We start from the raw sequence: 19,484 nt of genomic DNA, 5'->3' as shown, positions 1-19,484 counted from the left end.
CTAATGCTCCTGGGAAGCCGTGGCGGGTAGCCCAAGCGCTTTGGGCCCCTGCAGCCATGTGAGCGCTGAAGAAGCTGAAGAAGCTCTCGGCTTCAGGCCAGTCCCACAACCATTTGAAGAGTGGACCAGTAGGTGGAAGATCTTTTTTTTTTTTCTTTTTAAGGTTTATTTATTGTTATTGGAAATCCATATATACAGAGAGGAGGAGAGACAGAGAGGAAGACCTTCCGTCCAATGATTCACTCCTCAAGTGTACCGTCTGGAGCTGAGCCAATCCAAAGCCAGTAGCCAGTCCGATGCCGCGTGGGTCTCCAATGCGGGTGCAGGGTTCCAAGGCCTTGGGACTGCTTTCCCAGGCCACAAGCAGGGAGCTGGATGGGAAGTGGAGCCGCCGGGACCAGAACTGGTGCCCATATGGGATCCCGGCACATTCAAGGCGAGGACTTTAGCCGCTAGGCTACCACGCCGGGCCCAGAAGCTCTCTCAGTCTCTTTCTCTCTCTCGTTCTGCCTTCTGAGTAAAAAAACAAAAAAATTACTATCTAGGAAAAACAAAACAAAACAAAAAACGCTGTTAGTTAAAACATGCTGAGCCACATGCTCTGCCCTCACGGCGCTCAGCAGCTCTGGGCTGAGGCCTTCGTGCTGACAAAGCCTGAAACCTGGGACCTTGCCAAACGGCTCCAGGAGGCTCAAGTTCATCTGCCAAGGACTTCCTGCCTCACAGGCAGGGCTTACAGCACTGCCAAGCTTTGCTGCTTTAAATTCCCTGCACTATTTCATCCCTTGCACCTCAGGCCTTTTCTCATTTCACCCTTTGGATCAGCTTTTCCCCCTTTCTTTTCAGCACACCACATGTCTCGGCTCTGGAAGCCAGAGTCCACTTGAAGGCTCTCGTCCCAGCAGCAGAGGACATGGCTCCCACTGCCCTGGGCAGAACCCTGCAGTCCCTGTGGCTGCATGGCCCAGGCCACCACCGGGCTCACCCCCGGCTCCAACTCACTGTGCAACCAGGCTGCCTCCGCCTGGGCATTTGCCCCCGCTGGCCCCGTTCTTGGCCTGTCCTTTCGCTGGACAGTTGCATAGTGGCCTCCTCCCCCTGCAAGGCCCAGCACACAGGCTGCTGCCCTCAGTATCCCCAAGATTTCTGTTGACCACAGTGACCACTGTTTCATTCACTGTGTTCCCCACAACTGTATGTGATCGTGTTAACATAGTCCGTTTTTGTCATTTTTTTCTGATTACATCATCCAAACGCAGCTAACAGGAGCCTCCGTCCAGTGGGCGTCTCTCCCGGGCAGGTGTCCGTCCGTCTTTGAGCGTTCGGTTCACGCGGGAAGCCAGGTCCACTGTGACCGTCTTGGCACACTCGTAGACTCCCTGTGCTCTGGCAGTGCTGGCTCTGGTGGAGAAGGGGGGCCGGGGAACAGAAGCCCGGCCCCTCTGGGCTGAGGAGGCTGCCCGCTGCCAGGGCATCTCTGTTGCTAGGCCTCTTCTCAGGCAAAACTAGGAAACGGCCTGCTTTTTTTTTTTCAAATACACATTGATACCAGTACTTCCAATTGCTGTCCCTAGTCCCTGGGATTCTCCTCTTCCCATGCCACACCTCAGGGCGCTCCTCCCACGGAGAGAACCTTTGGTCCCCAGCGTATAGCTGTGAGTGTTTGGTCTGCTCTGCAGTACCCGGAATCGCTTCAGAAGTACTGCCATAAAGTAGGACAGCACAGGCCTCAGCGCATTCAGAAATCTCCCTAAAGATGGTCAAAGCTCACTCCAGGCTTTTTCCTAAGTGGTTGTGTGAAATACCCTTTCATTACTTAATCCAAGCTCCTCGTTTAAATCAACAAAGGAAGAGAACTGAAACTGGGTCCAGTTCCCCCCACCCCCAAGATCAGAGAACTGAGAACAGAGACCTCTGGGGAATGGCGGTAGCACAGGCACTCCCGTGGCCGGGCTCAGTCCCAGAGGTCAGTCAACAACTCCTTCAAAAACAAAAATGATCTTTTTTTCACTTGAAAGGCAGAGTGGCAGAGAGGGAGCGGCAGCTTGCGAGATCTTCCATCTACTGGTTCCGCCCCAACAGGGCTGGGACGGGAGCTGCGGCCATGTCCCCATGTGGGTCACGGGGCCACAGCACTTGGGCCATCCTCCAGGACTTTCCCAGGAGCGTTAGCGCAGAGCTGGAGTGCAAACAGACCGGCTGAGACACAAACGGGCACTCAGTATAGGATCCTGGCACCCCAGGCGGCGGCCTAACCCACTGCACTTTGACACCAGCTCCTAGTTAAACAAGTCTTACACTGAGCTCCTCCTCACTGAAATTGGCCCTCTCGGGTCATAAAGGAGTAAAAAGCAGGTCACGGCAGTCCAGCCCACTTGTCTTGCAGAGCACCTGCGGAGCTCGGTGATCGATCGCAAAGACTTGATCATCAAGAGGGTTAAGCCCAAGCCCCAGCAAGGCGACGACATCACGGTGCTGGACGTGGAGAAGCAGATCGAGGCGTTCCGCAGCCGCCTGGTGCAGATGCTGGGGGAGCCCCTCGTGCCCCAGCTCCAAGACAAGGTCCACTTGTTGAAGCTCCTGCTCTTCTACGCTGCGGACTTGAACCCGGATGCAGAGCCTGCTTCCAAGAACTGGAGCAGCCCCTCAGGGCTTGCCAAGCACTGACCACCAGGTACCTCCTGAACTCTAGCCCCAGGCTCCTGGGAGCTCTGGTGATCTGGGGAGTAGTTCAAACTCTCCCAAGGCCACACTTCTCACTAGCCTGAGGCTGAAAGAACTTTCTAGTCTTTGATGTGTACCTTTTTATAATCCTGCCTGTAGCCTGTTCTCCAGTCTGGCTTCAATATACAAGGTGTATATATTTTTTAATAAATTATTTATCTATACTTTTTTTTAAAGAAGTAATACTATATGCACGATATGTTTTAATGCTGCCACTCAAGAAGTGAGTAAAGAACCCCTTTGCCCAACAGACGTGAAACATCAACGTTGTGTCATTCCAGGTCCTGCCGCCCAGTTCTAGAAAAAAGCTATTTTTCCCCTGTTAAGCTGTGGAGCTGACTCTGTGGCCCATCGGCAAGGAAGGGGGCGGGGGGAGAAAAGGCTCCAGTGTGAAACCAAACGTGTGATGTGAAAAGAACACAATAAAAAGGCAGATTTTTCAAAATCCCAAGTTCCCCCCGCAGAGGTTCTGTGAGGGTGGGCAGGCAGAGGGAGCGGCCACCCCCAGGACCAACAGGCCGGCACCCACATCTCAGAAAGTAGGAAGGGTTTTTATTGTCAAAACGAGAGAGCTAACAGAAGCAACAAATAAATGAATTGTCCTGGTGGTTCTGGGCGCCAGCGTGTCTCTCCTACAGAAACGTGCGACCACCCCAGTTAAGCTGCTCTCCGAGTGCACCGTGAGCGCTAACACGTGTGGTGTTGGTGAGAAACGCTTGTTAGAATATAAGTGACTTCTTCAATACTCACACACTCACCCCCACAAGGTTCGGGCCCTGACCCGCATCAGGAAATCAACACGAGGCCACGCGAGTCTCGCCCGAGCCTCGAGACAGATCACCAAACTCTTGTTTACTACAAGGCTGCCATCCGCTTCCCCCTTGGTCTTCCATCGGATTGGAGTTGGATTTATGTCACTCCAAAGGGCAAGCAAAGATCCGCAGGACTAGTGTTTGTTCTGAACGTCTAGGACAAGCGTGCCTCCAGCCACACCGGCTCACCAGAGGTTCCCAGGTCCCTCCTGGGCCCGGCAGGAGCCCAGCACCAGCAGCCCCGCTGGGCCCTGAGCGCTGCCACGCTGTGACCGATCAGGGCTCAGGCTGAGCCAAGCCTGGCAGCTGGAACAGCACAAACATGGTTACCCTGGGTGCGATGGGCAGGCTCAGGCCTGGGGTCAGTGACACAAATCCAGGTCGGGGGTTGGAGGGGGTGCTCCACGTGTGGCTGTCGAGACCACGTAACCTCACAGCAGGACAAAACAGCCTCTTCCAGCTGGCAAGAATGGGCTTTGCTGGCGTTGCTCCAGAGCCGGCTGTCTCCAGCTCTAAGTGGGGGGAATGTGTGGAATCTGCCTTTCCTATGTCAGCTGAGGTCAGGGGGTTAGGGTGCAGGAGGCACCGCTCCGGAAGCTCTAGAAGCCCGTGGGGGTAAGCACGTTCAGGTCCCGGGGTTTGAGGTGATGTGTCCGCGGCGGAGGTGGCGCCTTCTTCCCCTCCGTCCCTGGGATGTCCATCGTGGGCGGCTTGAAGGTCGCGGGGTCTTCAGTCATCCGGGTGGCCTGAGCACGCATCACTTCCATGGGCGAGGGCTTCTGGGCTCCTCTGTAGGCCTGGATGGCAAAACCTCCTACACGAGTAAAGCAGGGAACACACGTGCCCAGGGTCAGCAGGTGACCCGCAGCGTGCAAGGACAGCATGCCGCGGTACCTGCCAGGGTGGGGGTCTGTTTGAATGAAGGGACTGCCTCACCGGAATCAGACTTCTGGAGGGGTCTCGGCCCGAAGAGGCTCCATTTCTCGGCTGAGCTCCTGTCCTTGTCCCCAGCGCCAGGATCCATGGTGCTAAGATTTGGGCCAGGTAAGGCTGTGGAGGAGCCGGAAGTGAACCAGCCTCTGAAAGAATAAAACACAATGGTCACACATCCTCCTCACACACGTCAGGCCGCAGCGGCACACCCTGCCTGTGAGCTGCCCTTGTCCCTGGGGAGCACTGACTGGCCAGAGGCCGGGGCAGGGCTCACCTGGGCCCCTGCTTGGGGGATGAGAGGGGGCTGTTGCTCGGGCTGGACGGGACTGACGCAGGCTGCCTCTCTGCCTTGGTGGTCTCTCCGCTCTGCAGCTTCAGCTTCTGGCCAGGCGGGTGAGAGGAAGTGGTTTAGATGGGCATAAGCACACAGTGGCCCCCGCACAGCCAAGTCCAGACATAAACAACCTGGCTCATACCCTAACTTGAAGCACAAGAGAGAACCTTCCCGGGCAGAATAATCTGGGATTACATGAAGAATATTCATTCAGTTCACCACACTGGATGTGGCTGTATCTTTCTGTAATTGAGGATTCATTCTGCTCCATCCCAAACCTGCCCTGAGCTACAAACTCTGTGCCAGGGCTTTGGCCAGCAACAAAATGAAGTCATTTCCCACAGCCACCCTGCCAGGAAGTGGAAGAGCCAGCTCTCCAGCCGGCCCCCTTAACCATTCAGCAGGGCCCAGAGCTATCTCAGCGTCCAGGCCACGCTGTGCCCAGCCTCTGCGGCCATATACTCCCTCCCTTCCTCTGAACGGCTGTTCTCCCCTGGCCATGTCCCTCCCCAGACTAGCAGTCTGGCAGGGAGAGACACACCCACCCCACTGCAGGAGCAGGGCCCCACAGCAAACTTGACTCTCCATGTCTTAGTGGGGTCCTGCTTGTCCAAGATGCAGCCCTGACCACTGCTCTCAGTGCCCCCACTCTACAGAGCCAGCCGTGTCAGCCAGTGATGCCTTACAAAATGAGGCTAACTTCCGGCACTTCTGCCCGCCCTGTGTCCCACTCCTGTGGCCAAGAGGCAGGACATGGCCAACCTGTCAGCGCCTCCATCTGATGAGGCGGACTGCTCAACTGCAAATCAGCGGTCGGACACTGGCTGTGCCCCTCTGTCCGCAGTGGCCCCGGCCCACCCGATCCCCCTAGCAGTGCTGTGTGAAGTTAGTCTGCAAAAGGGCCAGCTCCAAACTGCCAACAGTGGGCAAGGTTGTGCGTGTCCTCACCCAGGGCCACCCCGGGGCAGGCCCACTCTCCTAAGCCAGGGACAGAATGGGCAGAGCCCTGGCCTGGCCTGTGGCAGGCAGTCCCAGCTTCTGAGCTACCCCTGTGCCCCTTCACAGTCAGCCTTGTAATCAAGAGCCAGATGCATGGAAGGAAAAAACCCTACAGCAAATGGGACACTTGTTGAGGTGCCGTACCAAGACTGGCTGGGCATATGACCCAGGACCTCACTCTCCACTGACGAAACAGCGAGCAGGGTCTACATGAAGATTCAACGGATGCAAGCCACAGGGCACTCCCTAGCAAAAAGTGGTCTTCAGAAGTCATCTGAGACTTTTATTCACTCAAATATTTCTTTATCAATTAAATCCTCGTCACATTCTTTGAATTTTAGAAGTGAGAGCAAAATCATTCCAATTCCACATTTAAATTGTGAAAAACCTAAATACGGAACAAGATGCAGCTTCCCCACTCCCACTAACACGTCCACTGGTGAGACTCCCTTTGGCTCCTCTCCAAGCCCAGCCCCAAGTCACAGACCACAGCCTTGTCACATTCACCAAGCGCCCACACGTCCCACACCCGCGAGCTGAGAGTGCCTCGGTCCTCCTCACCAGTGCAGGCAAAGGACGGCCACTGGTCCACGAGCAGACCATAGGCAGACACTTGGAGGCTAAGGAAATGCCAGCATGGAGAGGGCTCCCCCGGTTCTAGGTCCTCCTGCCAGCACTCTCCAAAGCAGCAGCCAGCCGAGTGGGGGGGGGGGGGGCTTGGACCCCCGCCGTCCCGAGCCTGAGGGCGCAGGTGTTGTCTTCTGAGCATGCCTAGGGGACAAGCTTACCTGGAGCGCTTCTGCCACCCGCAGGTGCTTGTTTTCCTCGGTGGTGAGGCCTTTGTGCGGCGTGTAGCCGGCATCCCGCAGCCCTGCCTGCTGCTCGAAGCGCTCAATGCTTTCCTGGGTCTGCTCTGGGGACAGAGGAGATGACTGACGGTCAAGCCCACCCCCAGGGCAGACCTCCCAGGAAGTGAGAGCACACTGGCCACCCTGGAGACGGGCACTGCCAGGAACACTGCCCAACCTCGCGCGGAGGCCCTCAGGGCAGCTGCAAGCTGGTGCCACATCACACAGAGGTGCAGCTTGCGCCTGGCCGGGCAGCTCAGGAGTGCCAGGCGAACACTGCTGAGCCCCCGCTTGTTGGCACCCTGGAACATCTTCTCTGGATTTAGGAAAGCAACGTGGACAAAGCGGCTGACACTGAGATGCTGGAAAACTGGCCCAAATACCAAGTTTTCTAAGATTCCCTAACCTCACCACCCACACAAAACTCACATGGCACCACGATACCAATCCCATTTAAACCAGACTCCGCCATGGGCCAGCCCAAGTCCACAGACGCTGTGTCTCACGTGTGGAAAGGCTTGTACAGCGCTTGCCCAGCTGCACGTGGCCCGTCCGTCTGGGCGGACTCCCTCGTCATTCCCAGCGAGGGAGAGGCACTGACTGTACAGAGATGGCGGGAATGCGGCAGCTGGCAGCCCAGAGTCCACAGCCCGAATGCCAGGGGGGCCTGCGGAGGTCCCCTTCTGTGGTGCTGCCACCAGAACCAGAAGCAGAGACAACGAAGGCAGCAAGGCACTCCTGCTCTTGGGACTGACCCTGTGGCAGAGCAGGCTAAGCTTACGTCAGTGGCACTGGCATCCCATAAGGGCACTACTGATTTGTGTCCTGGCTGCCCCACTTCCCATCCAGCTTCCTGCCTGTGGCCTGGGAAAGCAGTCGAGGACGGCCCAAAGCCTTGGGACCCTGTACTCATGTGGGAGACCCAGAGGAGGCTCTTGGCTCCCAACTTCAGATCAGCTCAGCTCTGGCCATGCAGCCATCTGGGAAGTGAACCAACGGATGGAAGAGTACTCTGTCTTGCCTTCTCTCTGAAAGTCTGCCTTTCAAATAAAACTAAAACAAACCTTTAAAAAAAAAAAACAAAAAACCTGTTCACTTACCAGCTAGTCACCTGACCTACACACTGAAAAGGGAGTAAGTGAATCCACCAGTACCGGAATTGTACGTGCGGCTAGTTTTTTTTTAATGAAAAAAATTATAGCAATATTCACAGCAGGATTAGCTGGAAACACCAGACTGGCCTGTCTCGTATCTACAACATAAAAACACAAATGTAGGTCCCGGCGGCGTGGCCTAGCAGCTAAAGTCCTCGCCTTGAAAGCCCCGGAATCCCATATGGGCGCCGGTTCTAATCCCGGCAGCTCCACTTCCCATCCAGCTCCCTGTTTGTGGCCTGGGAAAGCAGTTGAGGACAACCCAATGCATTGGGACCCTGCACCCGTGTGGGAGACCCGGAAGAGGTTCCAGGTTCCCGGCTTCGGATCGGCGCGCATCGGCCCGTTGCAGCTCACTTGGGGAGTGAATCATCGGACGGAAGATCTTCCTCTCTGTCTCTCCTCCTCTGTGTATATCTGGCTGTAATAAAATGAATAAATCTTTAAAAAAAAAAAAAACACAAATGTAAGTGGACGTGACCGGGTCAGCCAAGGGCCCCGTGCCTGTAGCACATCCGGGTATCAAACAAACAGTCTGCCTGGTGCAGCCGTGTTCTCCATGCAGAAATGACGCCGTGCCCCACGAGGAGCTCAGCTCTGACACTGCGGACGCTTGCCAAATCAACCAGCAAGCACTGATCCGCCCTGTGCACTGCAGCGTGAGGACGAGGAGACCAAGGTATGAAGCGTGGACCAGAAGCTATCCTGGGGAAGACAGCAAGGGCTTTGACTCTGAAAGCCTGCCAACCGTGGAGAATGTCTACAGCCCTTTTACACCACCCTGCCCTGGTCCAGACAGCCTGCTGCTGAGCAGAGCTCACAGCTGGTCATCGTTAACTTCCCCAGCAACCAGAAGGGCCAGATCACACCCTACCGGGTTCAAAACAAAACCACACACTCTCTCTGCGTTAGGACCACATCCAAGGCACACACCAAACCTGGCCCTTCTCCTGATGCACCGAAATTGAGCTGTTCAATTGAAAACCAGATCAGAAACCTGTGGCAGGTGGTGCACCTCAGTGGGCTGACTGGGCAGGGGGCGGCAGCAGCTCCTGGCTCTCTACCCCTGACCACCTGCTGGCCTGCTGCCCCGCTCTATCAAGGGGCAACAGTCTGCAGAGTTCAGTGACTTGCTCACAAATGACAGGAGAGTGAGATGAGGGCCCCCAAAGTAGCGGGTACGCCCAACCCAACTGAGCTGCTTCACGTTCCACAAATTGGCCGTCTCCAAAGAGCATCAAGCTGGGGGCCGGGGAGGGCAGCCAGATCCCAAGGGAGGCCAGTGAGGGCAGCAAGCTTCCCTTCAGGCTTACTCGTGATCAGTGAACTCAGGATGACGTGGGTGGCCTTGGCCTTCACCACCGGCACCTTGTCCACGCTCTCCACGGACGCCGACAGAGCCACGGCAGGGGTTGACGCACGGGCCTCTCCTTCCTCCACCTGTTCAACAGAGGGCAGGGAAGCACGCAGCGGAGTGCTTTGGGCACATGGCAACTCTCGGAAGAGAGCAGTGGCCATCTCCAGCACCCACAGAGACCACGGAGCAGGACATCACTCGACTGACTAGCTTGAGTTTATCAAGTGGGCAAGCTGGAATCCGAAGCTCTAAGGCTCCTCCGTCCCCAGCCTGGGCCCAGGCCACACGGCATCCAGCAGAGCACCTGCAACCTGGTGAGCGAGAAAATCCCGAGGCTTTGCGAAAGACACCGCTGAGCTTCTTCCACAGAACGCTCCGGCTGCTGCAGCAAGACGCAAGAATTCACGTTCCTAGCGAGTGCTCCGGTGCCACCGCTGATCCCCACACACACATGAAGAACCGCCGCTCTCAAGACTCGGGCAATGGCCTTGTGAGCCCAGCCAACAGCGGATTCAGCCCCTCATCTAAACACCCGAGCTCATGCAGAGGCCCTCTCCCAGCAGAGAGGAGGACTCGGGTCATTCCATGTTCTCTGCTATTCCAAAGGGTCTGAAGAGAAAAATGGTCACAAAGGAAGAGGCCAGAGAAGGACTGGGATGCCACCCCCTGCCACCCAGCAGCAGCTACGCTTCCCAGCTATGATCTCACTCAAGTAGAACGGGAACCCATGTTTCCTTGCCCAAAGATGGCTGACGCGGCCCAACACGTGGACAGTCTGGGCGAATGAAAGAATGCATGTCAAGGGTCCGGCGCAGCGCTCCCTTCTTGGAGAGAACAGCTGTTCCGAGCCGTCAGCTGCTGCGGCTGGGCCACCACAGAAACCTGGACGCCCAGCCTCTGCCCGGGTGGCAGCCAGCCGTCCTCGTGACCAAAGAGGGATGAGCCCCAGAAGCCCCACTAACCTTCCCCTTGGGCCCCTGTAGGGGGCTCAGCCTTTGCCATCACAGGCCTGAAGTCCCTGACTCCCAGTGTTCCCACGGACTGGTTTTTCTGACAACCGACAGGGTCAGACTTCAATAGAAAACTGACAGAGGGCATTTCCCGCAGAGCTATCGGGGAACATGAGATGGGGGCTGGGAGAGGCAGAGGGAAACTCATGACAAAGAATCACAAATAATGGGCCCGGCACGATAGTGTAGTAGTTAAAGTCCTCGCCTTGCACGCGCCGGGATCCCATATGATCACTGGTTCTAATCCCGGTGGCCCTGCTTCCCATCCAGCTCTCTGGGAACTGGGAAAGCAGTCGAGGATGGCCCAAAGCCTTGGGACCCTGCACCCGTGTGGGAGACCTGGAAGAGGCTCCTGGCTTCGGATCGACGCAGCACCAGCCGTTGCAGCCACTTGGGGAGTGAATCATCGGACAGAGGATCTTCCTGTCTGTCTCCTCCTCTCTGTATATCTGACTTTCCAATAGAAATAATAATAAAAAAAAAAATTAATCTTAAAAAAAAAAAAAAAAAAAAGGGCCCGGCGGCGTGGCCTAGCGGCTAAAGTCCTCGCCTTGAAAGCCCCGGGATCCCATATGGGCGCCGGTTCTAATCCCGGCAGCTCCACTTCCCATCCAGCTCCCTGCTTGTGGCCTGGGAAAGCAGTCGAGGACGGCCCAATGCATTGGGACACTGCACCTGCATGGGAGACCCAGAAGAGGTTCCAGGTTCCCGGCTTCGGATTGGCGCGTACCGGCCCGTTGTGGCTCACTTGGGGAGTGAATCAATGGATGGAAGATCTTCCTCTCTGTCTCTCCTCCTCTGTGTATATCCGGCTTTCCAATAATAATAAAATCTTTTTTAAAAAAAAAAAAAAAGACGACACTGAGCAGGCCCTCGGTGATACTACACAGTACGCAACAGGGCCCCGGCCATCAAGATCCTAACCCGCAGCACTGCAGTGAGAAGGCAGTTACAAGTGCACGGTCCGCTGGAACTCAAGAGGGAGGATGGAGAGCCAGGCAAACCTTTACACCAGAGGTGTCTGAGCAAAACACAGTACGCTCCAGGCGGGCAGACGCAGTGGCAGGAGGGGCTGTGAGGGCAGGATGAGGAGCGCAGGCAGGCCAAGCCCCTGGAGCAGTGTCAGCTGCTGCGCTGAGTACAAGAAAGCCCGGCAACCTGCATGGCTGGATCCCTGGGGAGGTGGCTGCAGAGGCAGCCCGGCCCTGAACTGGGACTTCACCCCATGGCATACAGGAGCTGGGTGGGGACAGCACAGTCCTGGGTGGGAGACGACACAGCTGCTCTACTTGTGAATAAAAAAGATAATAAAAAAAGATAAACCAGCTGTAACAGAGGCCCAGAAACACACCAAGGGGTGGCTGCCACCCAAAGCTGTGGGGTTAGCCAGCCCAAGGGGCAGGCGGGACAGAGGTGCCCAGCAGGGTTAGATACCTTGGCGAGGTGCTGATACTTGCGCTCTGGAATGACGGGCTTCCAGGGGATGCTGCCCATGTCCGATGGAGGAGGAGTCATGGGCGAGGGGTCCTCAAGGGCATCGTCATAGCTGAATGCCCGGCGGTACATCCCGATGGGCAGGGACATCTTGCCTAGAGGCCCGCTGGACTCTAGGGCTAAGGACAGAAACACGTGTCAGGTCGGGTTTGGTGAGTTACCACGCGGACGGGAAGCTCGGGCACACGAGCCAGAACAGCCTGGCCACGCAGGGGGACAGCGAGACTGAGCCTTCCTCCCCTCCCACGCTCTGTGCAGCACTGACCCCTTCTGGAGTAGGAAACCCCAAATTTAAGCAAGGGCACAGAGCCTAAAGCCGTCTGCCTGCAGGCTGTGCTGCATGTCCAGGGGCGCCCTCACACAGGGCTCTCCCTTCCCACCAGCTACAGCAGAGAACACCCACAGCCTGGAAGAGAAGGAACACCCCAAAATGTCATGCCACAATCGCCTGAGGTCTCACTGCCAACTCCTCATCCTCCCCATGTACCCTGAGAACTGCTTCAGTCCGCTGTGCAGCATCTTAGCGTTCAGTAGGATTTAGAAACCAGCACCAATCCCCAGGACTGAAGACTAACACTCTCACCAACCAGGACCCACCGGGACCAACTCCAGGAAGGGCCTTTGGCGATGCCAGGTCTCTAAGGGCGTGCTCAGGGAACAAGGCTCATGTTGTTTGCTAATCCTTTTATATCGGAACTAACGTCCAGAGTCCGCCGTCCAAGGTGACATTTTCCCACTGTTCCAATTATGTAAGAGCTCACCAGGACACCAGCCTCCCTGGCAGTGAGTCCCGAACCAGCAGCACGGGAGTTCCAAGTGAGGTCACCAGGCAGCTCCCACGCACACAATCACTGTTCATCATCACTAATAAGCCCACAGGAAGGGGATGACTGGCTGCCAGGCGCCCACGGAGGACAGCCATAGGAATTGGCCAGCCTTGTGCAGGAGCTACAGGGGATCCAACGAGCCTGCTAACAGGCTTTCTTTCTGGAATGATGAAAAGATTCCCCAATCGGATTCGTGGTAATGGTTGTACAGTCATGTGAATGTACTACAAACTCCAAAACTGTTCACTTTAAATAGGCAAGCGTGGGCCCGGCGGCGTGGCCTAGCGGCTAAAGTCCTCGCCTTGAACGCCCCGGGATCCCATATGGGCGCCGGTTCTAATCCCGGCAGCTCCACTTCCCATCCAGCTCCCTGCTTGTGGCCTGGGAAAGCAGTCGAGGACGGCCCAATGCATTGGGAGACCCGGAAGAGGTTCCTGGTTCTTGGCTTTGGATCGGCGCGCACCGGCCGATGCGGCTCACTTGGGGAGTGAATCATCGGACGGAAGATCTTCCTCTCTGTCTCTCCTCCTCTCTGTATATCTGGCTTTGTAATAAAATAAATAAATCTTTAAAAATAAATAAATAAATAAATAAATAGGCAAGCGTTCTGGGATCTGCATTGTGCCGCCATTGAAACACACACACACAACACTAAGTACTTTCCTTGTTATGTGCTCAAGTCCCTCCTCCAAATCCCGTTACACAGTCGTTCTTCCCATTTTCCAGCTCAGGAAACAGAGGCAGAAGTGACTTAACAGGTGTCACCCAGCCAGCAGGTGTAGGTGAGAAATGGAGAGAAATCTCACACCGCCTGCAGCACCCAGGCTAGGTGACATTGTTCAGTGGCCACCTGGCGAGCATGGCCCTCCAGCCCAGAGGGGGACAGGGGGTCTGGCAATCACAGCGACAATGAGAGACTCACACCCAAGCTGACGATGTCAGATAGAGCAAGGCGATCCACACCGGGGACGAAAGACAGACGTCCGTCCATTCACCTAATCTGGCAGCAAGTTCAACAACATCTTAGAGTCCTCACAGCCATCCTGACAGCCTTCCTAGAAACAATCGTCAGCTCATCGAGGGCCAGGCATTGCGGCATAGTGGGTCAAGCTACTGCCTACAACACTGCATCCCTTATGAGCACCAGTTCGAGCCCCACCTGTTCCGCTTCTGATCCAGTTCCCTGCTGATGCATCTGGAGAAGCAGCATAAGATATTAAGATACCCTAGTCCTTGGAGCCCTGTCACCCACACGGGACGCCCAGATGCAGTTCTCATCCGCCCGGCCTAGCTGTAGGCACTGTAGCCATCTGGGGAGTGAACCAGCGCAAGGAAGATGTTTTCTTGTCTCTCCCGCTCTCTCTGTAAAGTGGCCATTTTTGTTTAACAAAATAAAGTTGGGGCAGGCACAGTGGTACATCAGGCTAATACTCAGTCTTGCCTTGCAGCATCCTAATTGGGAGCCAGTTTGTGTCCCGGCAGCTCCACTTCCCACCTAGCTCCCTGCTTGTGGCCTGGGAAAGCAGCGGAGGACAGCCCAAGTAGTTGGGACCCTGCAGCCACGTGGGAGACCCAGGAGAAGCTCCTGACTCCTGGCTTCAGATCAGCTCAGCTCCAGCTGTTGTGGCCATTTGGAGAGTAAATCAGTGGAATGGAGACCCCTCTCTCTCTCTAAGATTTTCAAATTAAAAAAAAAAAAGATTTTTCAAATAAAAAATTTGTAAAATAAATAAATAAATAAAATGAAAAGTCATGTAGCCCTTGACACTTTGTTCCCTAATCAACTAAGTAAGATTATTAAAAAAAAATTAAAAAAAGAAAAAAAAAAAGAAAAGTGAACCAACAGGGCCTGGCGTGGCAGCCTAGTGGCTACAGTCCTCACCTTGCATGCACCAGGATCCTATGTGGGCGCTGGTTCATATCCCAGCTGCTCCACTTCCCATCCAGCTCCCTGCTTGTGACCTGGGAAAGCAGTCGAGGACGGCCCAAAGCCTTGGGACCCTGTACCCATATGGGAGACCCGGAGGAGGTTCCAGGCTCCTGGCTTTGGATAGGCTGAGCTCCCGCTGTTGCAGCCATATGCAAGATCTTTCTGTCTCTCCTATCTGTAAATCTGCCTTTCCAGTTAAAAAAAAAAAAAGATTAAAATAAATCTTTTTTTTTTAAATTAAGTCAACCAATATTTACAAGAAAATACAAAAACAGACCAACCAATTTTCAGGGGGAAGGGGGCTTGACCCAGTGGTTTAAGTGCCCTGACAGGAGGTAGCCATGGCCGCAGCAGCTGGTCCCTGCGGCCCACGGCAGAGCCAGGCTGTGCGCTCCTGACCCCAGCCTGACCCTGCCAGACACAGCCCTGCCCGCTCTGGGCGTCTGGGGAGTGAACCAGCTGCACAGGCAAGCCTGTCCCTCTGCCTTCCGCCAAACAGGTGAAGATTCACCACTTTCAACTCATTTTTTTTTTAATGTCATTTAATCTTCACAATAACAGGAAGAAACAAGAATTGTCATCTACAGTAAGACTCAGAAATGAACAAATGATTCCAATTTAACTTAAAAACCTCCCTTCCCAGAGAACAGTACCAAGAGGAACCCATAATTTCAGGAGCCCAGAGATCACTGTCCCAGAACCCAATCAATGCAGCCATGTGCCATTTCATGACCCAGTTCCAGTGTCCTGTCCCCTACCCAAAAGAGAGTGTGAGTTTCATCCCTTGGGTAACAAATCCACCTCACCCTAAAGTGAGACAGCTGCTCCTTCTCAAGCCAGACTGAAGGTTCACAGCACAACTGGGTGGATGTTAACACTGCCTTTCCACAAAGCCTGTCCCCTCACCCAGCCTAACCACTCACCCAGCAGCAGCGAGTGGCCACAAACACGAATCCATTAACACATGGTTCCCAGGAAATACCATCCATCTCAGCTGAAAACACTCCGGGCAGAGAAGTGACTTTGGCAAAAAGAATGTAAGTTTACCAGGCATGCCTGGGTGTTGTGAAGCCATCGTAAAGACAGGTCCAGATGCTTCCTCTTTCTAGGGTTCCAAAAGGCCCTGCCACCTAGTGGAGATGACAAAGGACGTTTCTGACAATGGACACCAGCGGACAGCTCTGGCGCTGCCCTACTGATGGGCACAGGCAGTGTGGGGAGTGGGAGGGCTTGGTGGCAGGTGGAAACACACACACACACACACACACACACACACACACACACACACACACCAGCCAGCAGGTAGCTCCCGCCCAGTGGGACTGGCAGAGTGGGACAGCTTGCTGACCAGGTGGAAACACACACCAGCCAATGGGGTGGTCCCAGGTCCCATCACCCAGGGGCAGGATCTCACCACCCACGAGATGACAAGCCGAGACACTACGCCTGGTGAAAAAGCCACCTTACCACAGTGAAATGACGAGGCGACAACTACTGGGACAGACAGATGTTAACGAGGAGCATGGTCCAGCCTTGTGCAGGGGACTTCCCAGGGATCCATGCAGAGAGTCTAGGTGAGGATAAAGAGCCAGTATGGGTACAGGCAGGCATGCACACACACATACACACACACACACACACACACACACCATCATTCATCATCCGCCACAACCTTTGCCAGAGGCACTGCTTCCGGATCCCACAGCAAGGCACTAGGCACCCCAGGAGATCCAAGCTCATTCTTAACGTTTGCAAAGCGTTCGATTTCAAAACGTTCCCTTTCAGGCTACACTGCCCTTGACCCCTGTGAAGCCCTCCCTGAAGAGCAGCTGCACAGGGAGCACTCCCGACCGGACACATCCCGCAGCCCGGCCCCCCAAAGGCTGGAGCGAAAAGGGGTGAGGAACTGGGTGGTAGGAGGGAACAGGGAGGCCCTGGACCCCGGGGAAAAAGGGGCACCCAGCCAGAATGACCCCAGCCTTGGTGGGCGACGCAGACACGGAGACCAGACCTCCCAGCAGGGACAAGCGGTGCCCTCAGCACTGACACACGCACACCCTCCCCCGTGATGGGCAGTGGACGCTACCCGGGACAAGCGGTGCCCTCAGTACCGACAGTGCCCCCCGACACACACACACACACACCCTCCCCCGTGATGGACAAGGGGTGCCCTCAGCACCGACACACACACACACACACACACCCTCTCCCGTGATGGACAAGGGGTGCCCTCAGCACCGACACACACACACACACACACACCCTCTCCCGTGATGGGCAGTGGACGCTGCCCGGGAGGGCCCAGGGCCCGCGTCGGGTCACCTGCTCTCCCGCCTGCGGCCCGAACTCCGGCACTAGAGAGGTTCCAAGGACGCAGGTATCCGGAGAGACCGTAGCCTAGTCCAGCCCCGAGCCATGGTGAAGGCGCCCGCACCCACAGACGTTCCCAGCACCGACCAGGGAACTCAGCACCCGCGTCGCCGACAGCCTGGGTGATAAACCCTACCGGGAACCACGGCACTTCGCGCGAGACTTGGTCCGCGGCGGTGTTTGGAGCATGCCGGGAGTTGTAGTCTCTATAGTCTGAGTATCGTCAGGCCCTTAGTGAGAGGTGACCGAGGCCAAGTCAGCAGGAAATGCCTCCCCCCCGCCAATCGGCTGGTCGGGGCACCTGCCTCCCCAAGTTAGAGTCCCTTCACGCTAGGGAAAATGGGGCGTGGAGAGGTGCCAGCTCAGGGTTTTCATCCTAAAGGATTTCTCTTTTTTTCTGAAGGGTTAACAAATGGAACAAAGCAATAGATTTAAGGAAGTGGAAGAGATGGGGGACAAAACAGACCCCAGTTCCAAAGCGCACGTCATCTGCTGAGGGCTGTAGCTATGGGGACTGGGTGCCACACTGAGGTGTCAGCATTGGCCCCGGAGGCTGTCCTCATCACCGTGCCAGACCAGGGCACCACACATCAAGGCCTTTTACGGATTCTGTAATTGGCTTATCAATAGCCAGTGGGTTTTGGTGAGCTTTTTCGTTTGGTTTGTTTTGTTTTGTTTTGGGTGATGTGGCTTTGCTCAAAACCTTTAAAATCTGCCATCTCTCTGTAAGCAAAGCTGACATCTTGTCCCTGCCCTAATCCCAGCTAGGATTGCACGGCATCTGTCTCCGTCCTGGGAGCAGCACTCTGTACCCCATGAAAGTCACAATGCGAGTGCACCTCGCTTGCTCCTCGGCCACAAACACGTGAAAACTGAAGCCTCTCCTAGAAGCCGCCGCTGTGTCCCTGCTTTGCGTGGAACCAGTGTATAAATGGCATTGGTGGGCAGCCACTGCTTGCCATCTCTCTCTCGCACCAGGCTGAAGCTTGGCATGGAGTGACCAGAATGGGAGTCCCAGGCCAGCAAGCAGACACCGGGCTGTGACTGGGAGCCCCGATACCCGGGGTCAGAGCAGTCACAGCCGGCTTCCCACACGGCCCGGGTTCCTGACGTGAGAACACACGGCTCTCAGCTTTTACTCTCACAAAAAGGGAACCTGAACTGACATGATATTAAGCAATCTGTTATTTTTCCGTGGTTCTATTTTTCTGTGGTTCTGTCTCTCCTTGCCTTACAAGAAGAATCACTTAGAGAGGACTACGTCTCCCTGGGGTTTCTCTGGTGGTTTTTATTTGCTCTTTCGTTTCTACTGCCTTCAAAGAAGGTTGCATGGGGGGCCCGGCGGCGTGGCCTAGTGGCTAACGTCCTCGCGTTGAACGCCCCGGATCCCATATGGGCGCCGGTTCTAATCCCGGCAGCTCCACTTCCCATCCAGCTCCCTGCTTGTGGCCTGGGAAGGCAGTCGAGGACGGCCCAACGCTTTGGGACACTGCACCCGCGTGGGAAACTTGGAAGAGGTTCCAGGTTCCTGGTTCCCGGCTTCGGATCGGCGCGCACCGGCCCGTTGCGGCTCACTTGGGGAGTGAATCATCGGACGGAAGATCTTCCTCTCTTTCTCTCCTCCTCTCCGAATGTCTGACTTTGTAATAAAAATAAATAAATCTTTAATTTAAAAAAAGTTTGTGTTTTTTACATGATTATATATATATTTTTAAAGATTTATTCATTTTATTACAGCCAGATATACAGATTTATTTATTTTTTTATTTTTATTACAAAGTCAGACATTCAGAGAGGAGGAGAGACAGAGAGGAAGATCTTCCGTCCGATGATTCACTCCCCAAGTGAGCCGCAACGGGCCGGTGCGCGCCGATCCGAAGCCGGGAACCAGGAACCTGGAACCTCTTCCAAGTTTCCCACGCGGGTGCAGTGTCCCAAAGCGTTGGGCCGTCCTCGACTGCCTTCCCAGGCCACAAGCAGGGAGCTGGATGGGAAGTGGAGCTGCCGGGATTAGAACCGGCGCCCATATGGGATCCGGGGCTTTCAAGGCGAGGACTTTAGCCGCTAGGCCACACCGCCGGGCCCTACATGATTATATTTAAAACTTTAGTGAACACTGAAGGCTAGGAACAGGCCCAGTTGGGAAGCTAAGTGGACACCCTAGCTGGGTTGAGATTCCCACCGAGGAGCACAGGGGCTGGAATGGGGACTGCGTTCTGATCTGGATATGGCTGTCGTCTGTCTCTCTTGGCACAAGTGTGGACTAGGACTGGACTAGACTAGCTGGGCTAGACTCCAACACCGTCTTGTTCTCTGGAGGACCAGGGTAGATGTAGGACTGACTAGGCTAGGTCTCAGCCCCTCCTGAGCCATGTGTGAGCTCTGTGTGAGTATGGACGAGCCATGGCTAGGCTGAAACATCCAACAGTAAGAACCAGATTGGGTTGAAGGCCAGTCAGGAAAAGTCTCTGTTCCTGCTAGGACAGGAGGTGAACTGAGTAGGGCTAGCTCATGGACACACTGGTATACGCAAAATCTGGCCCTGGGAGAAGTTCTGATGGAGGAGCCTGGGCAACTCCTCTGACAGCACACAGACCCTGCAGGTAAGCGCAAGAAGCATTATAGGAAACAGTTCAGAACAGGCCATGGAAAGTTACCCACTGGCATACATTTGGCATGGTTCGGGGCAGAC

General features: G+C 55.2%; 2 protein-coding genes across 3 annotated transcripts in view; one reads left to right on the top strand and one right to left on the bottom strand.

Moving 5' to 3' along the window:
* Nucleotides 1-2,888, top strand: part of SIMC1 (SUMO interacting motifs containing 1) — a 61,465-nt gene extending 58,577 nt beyond the window's left edge. For both annotated transcript variants that reach the window (XM_058677472.1, XM_058677471.1), the window contains one exon: nucleotides 2,387-2,888. In XM_058677472.1, the coding sequence (XP_058533455.1) occupies nucleotides 2,387-2,667 (281 nt within the window). In that variant the 3' untranslated portion in view covers nucleotides 2,668-2,888. The remainder of the gene's footprint in view (nucleotides 1-2,386) is intronic.
* A 931-nt stretch (nucleotides 2,889-3,819) lies between these two features.
* On the bottom strand, nucleotides 3,820-16,932 carry KIAA1191 (KIAA1191 ortholog). The gene is made up of 9 exons (XM_004587404.2): nucleotides 16,745-16,932; nucleotides 15,889-15,992; nucleotides 15,470-15,550; nucleotides 11,606-11,784; nucleotides 9,118-9,244; nucleotides 6,591-6,715; nucleotides 4,744-4,850; nucleotides 4,473-4,615; nucleotides 3,820-4,350 (listed from the first exon to the last, which is right to left on the bottom strand). The coding sequence occupies exons 3-9, from the start codon at nucleotides 15,495-15,497 to the stop codon at nucleotides 4,136-4,138; spliced, it is 924 nt and encodes a 307-aa protein (XP_004587461.1). The 5' UTR covers nucleotides 15,498-15,550; nucleotides 15,889-15,992; nucleotides 16,745-16,932; the 3' UTR covers nucleotides 3,820-4,135.
* Between the last annotated feature and the right edge of the window lie 2,552 nt (nucleotides 16,933-19,484).

The sequence above is a fragment of the Ochotona princeps genome, chromosome 19, assembly GCF_030435755.1.
Source record: "Ochotona princeps isolate mOchPri1 chromosome 19, mOchPri1.hap1, whole genome shotgun sequence".
Lineage (NCBI taxonomy): Eukaryota > Metazoa > Chordata > Mammalia > Lagomorpha > Ochotonidae > Ochotona > Ochotona princeps.
Note: the sequence above shows the minus strand (reverse complement) of the source record. Positions and strands in the feature narration are given on the sequence as shown.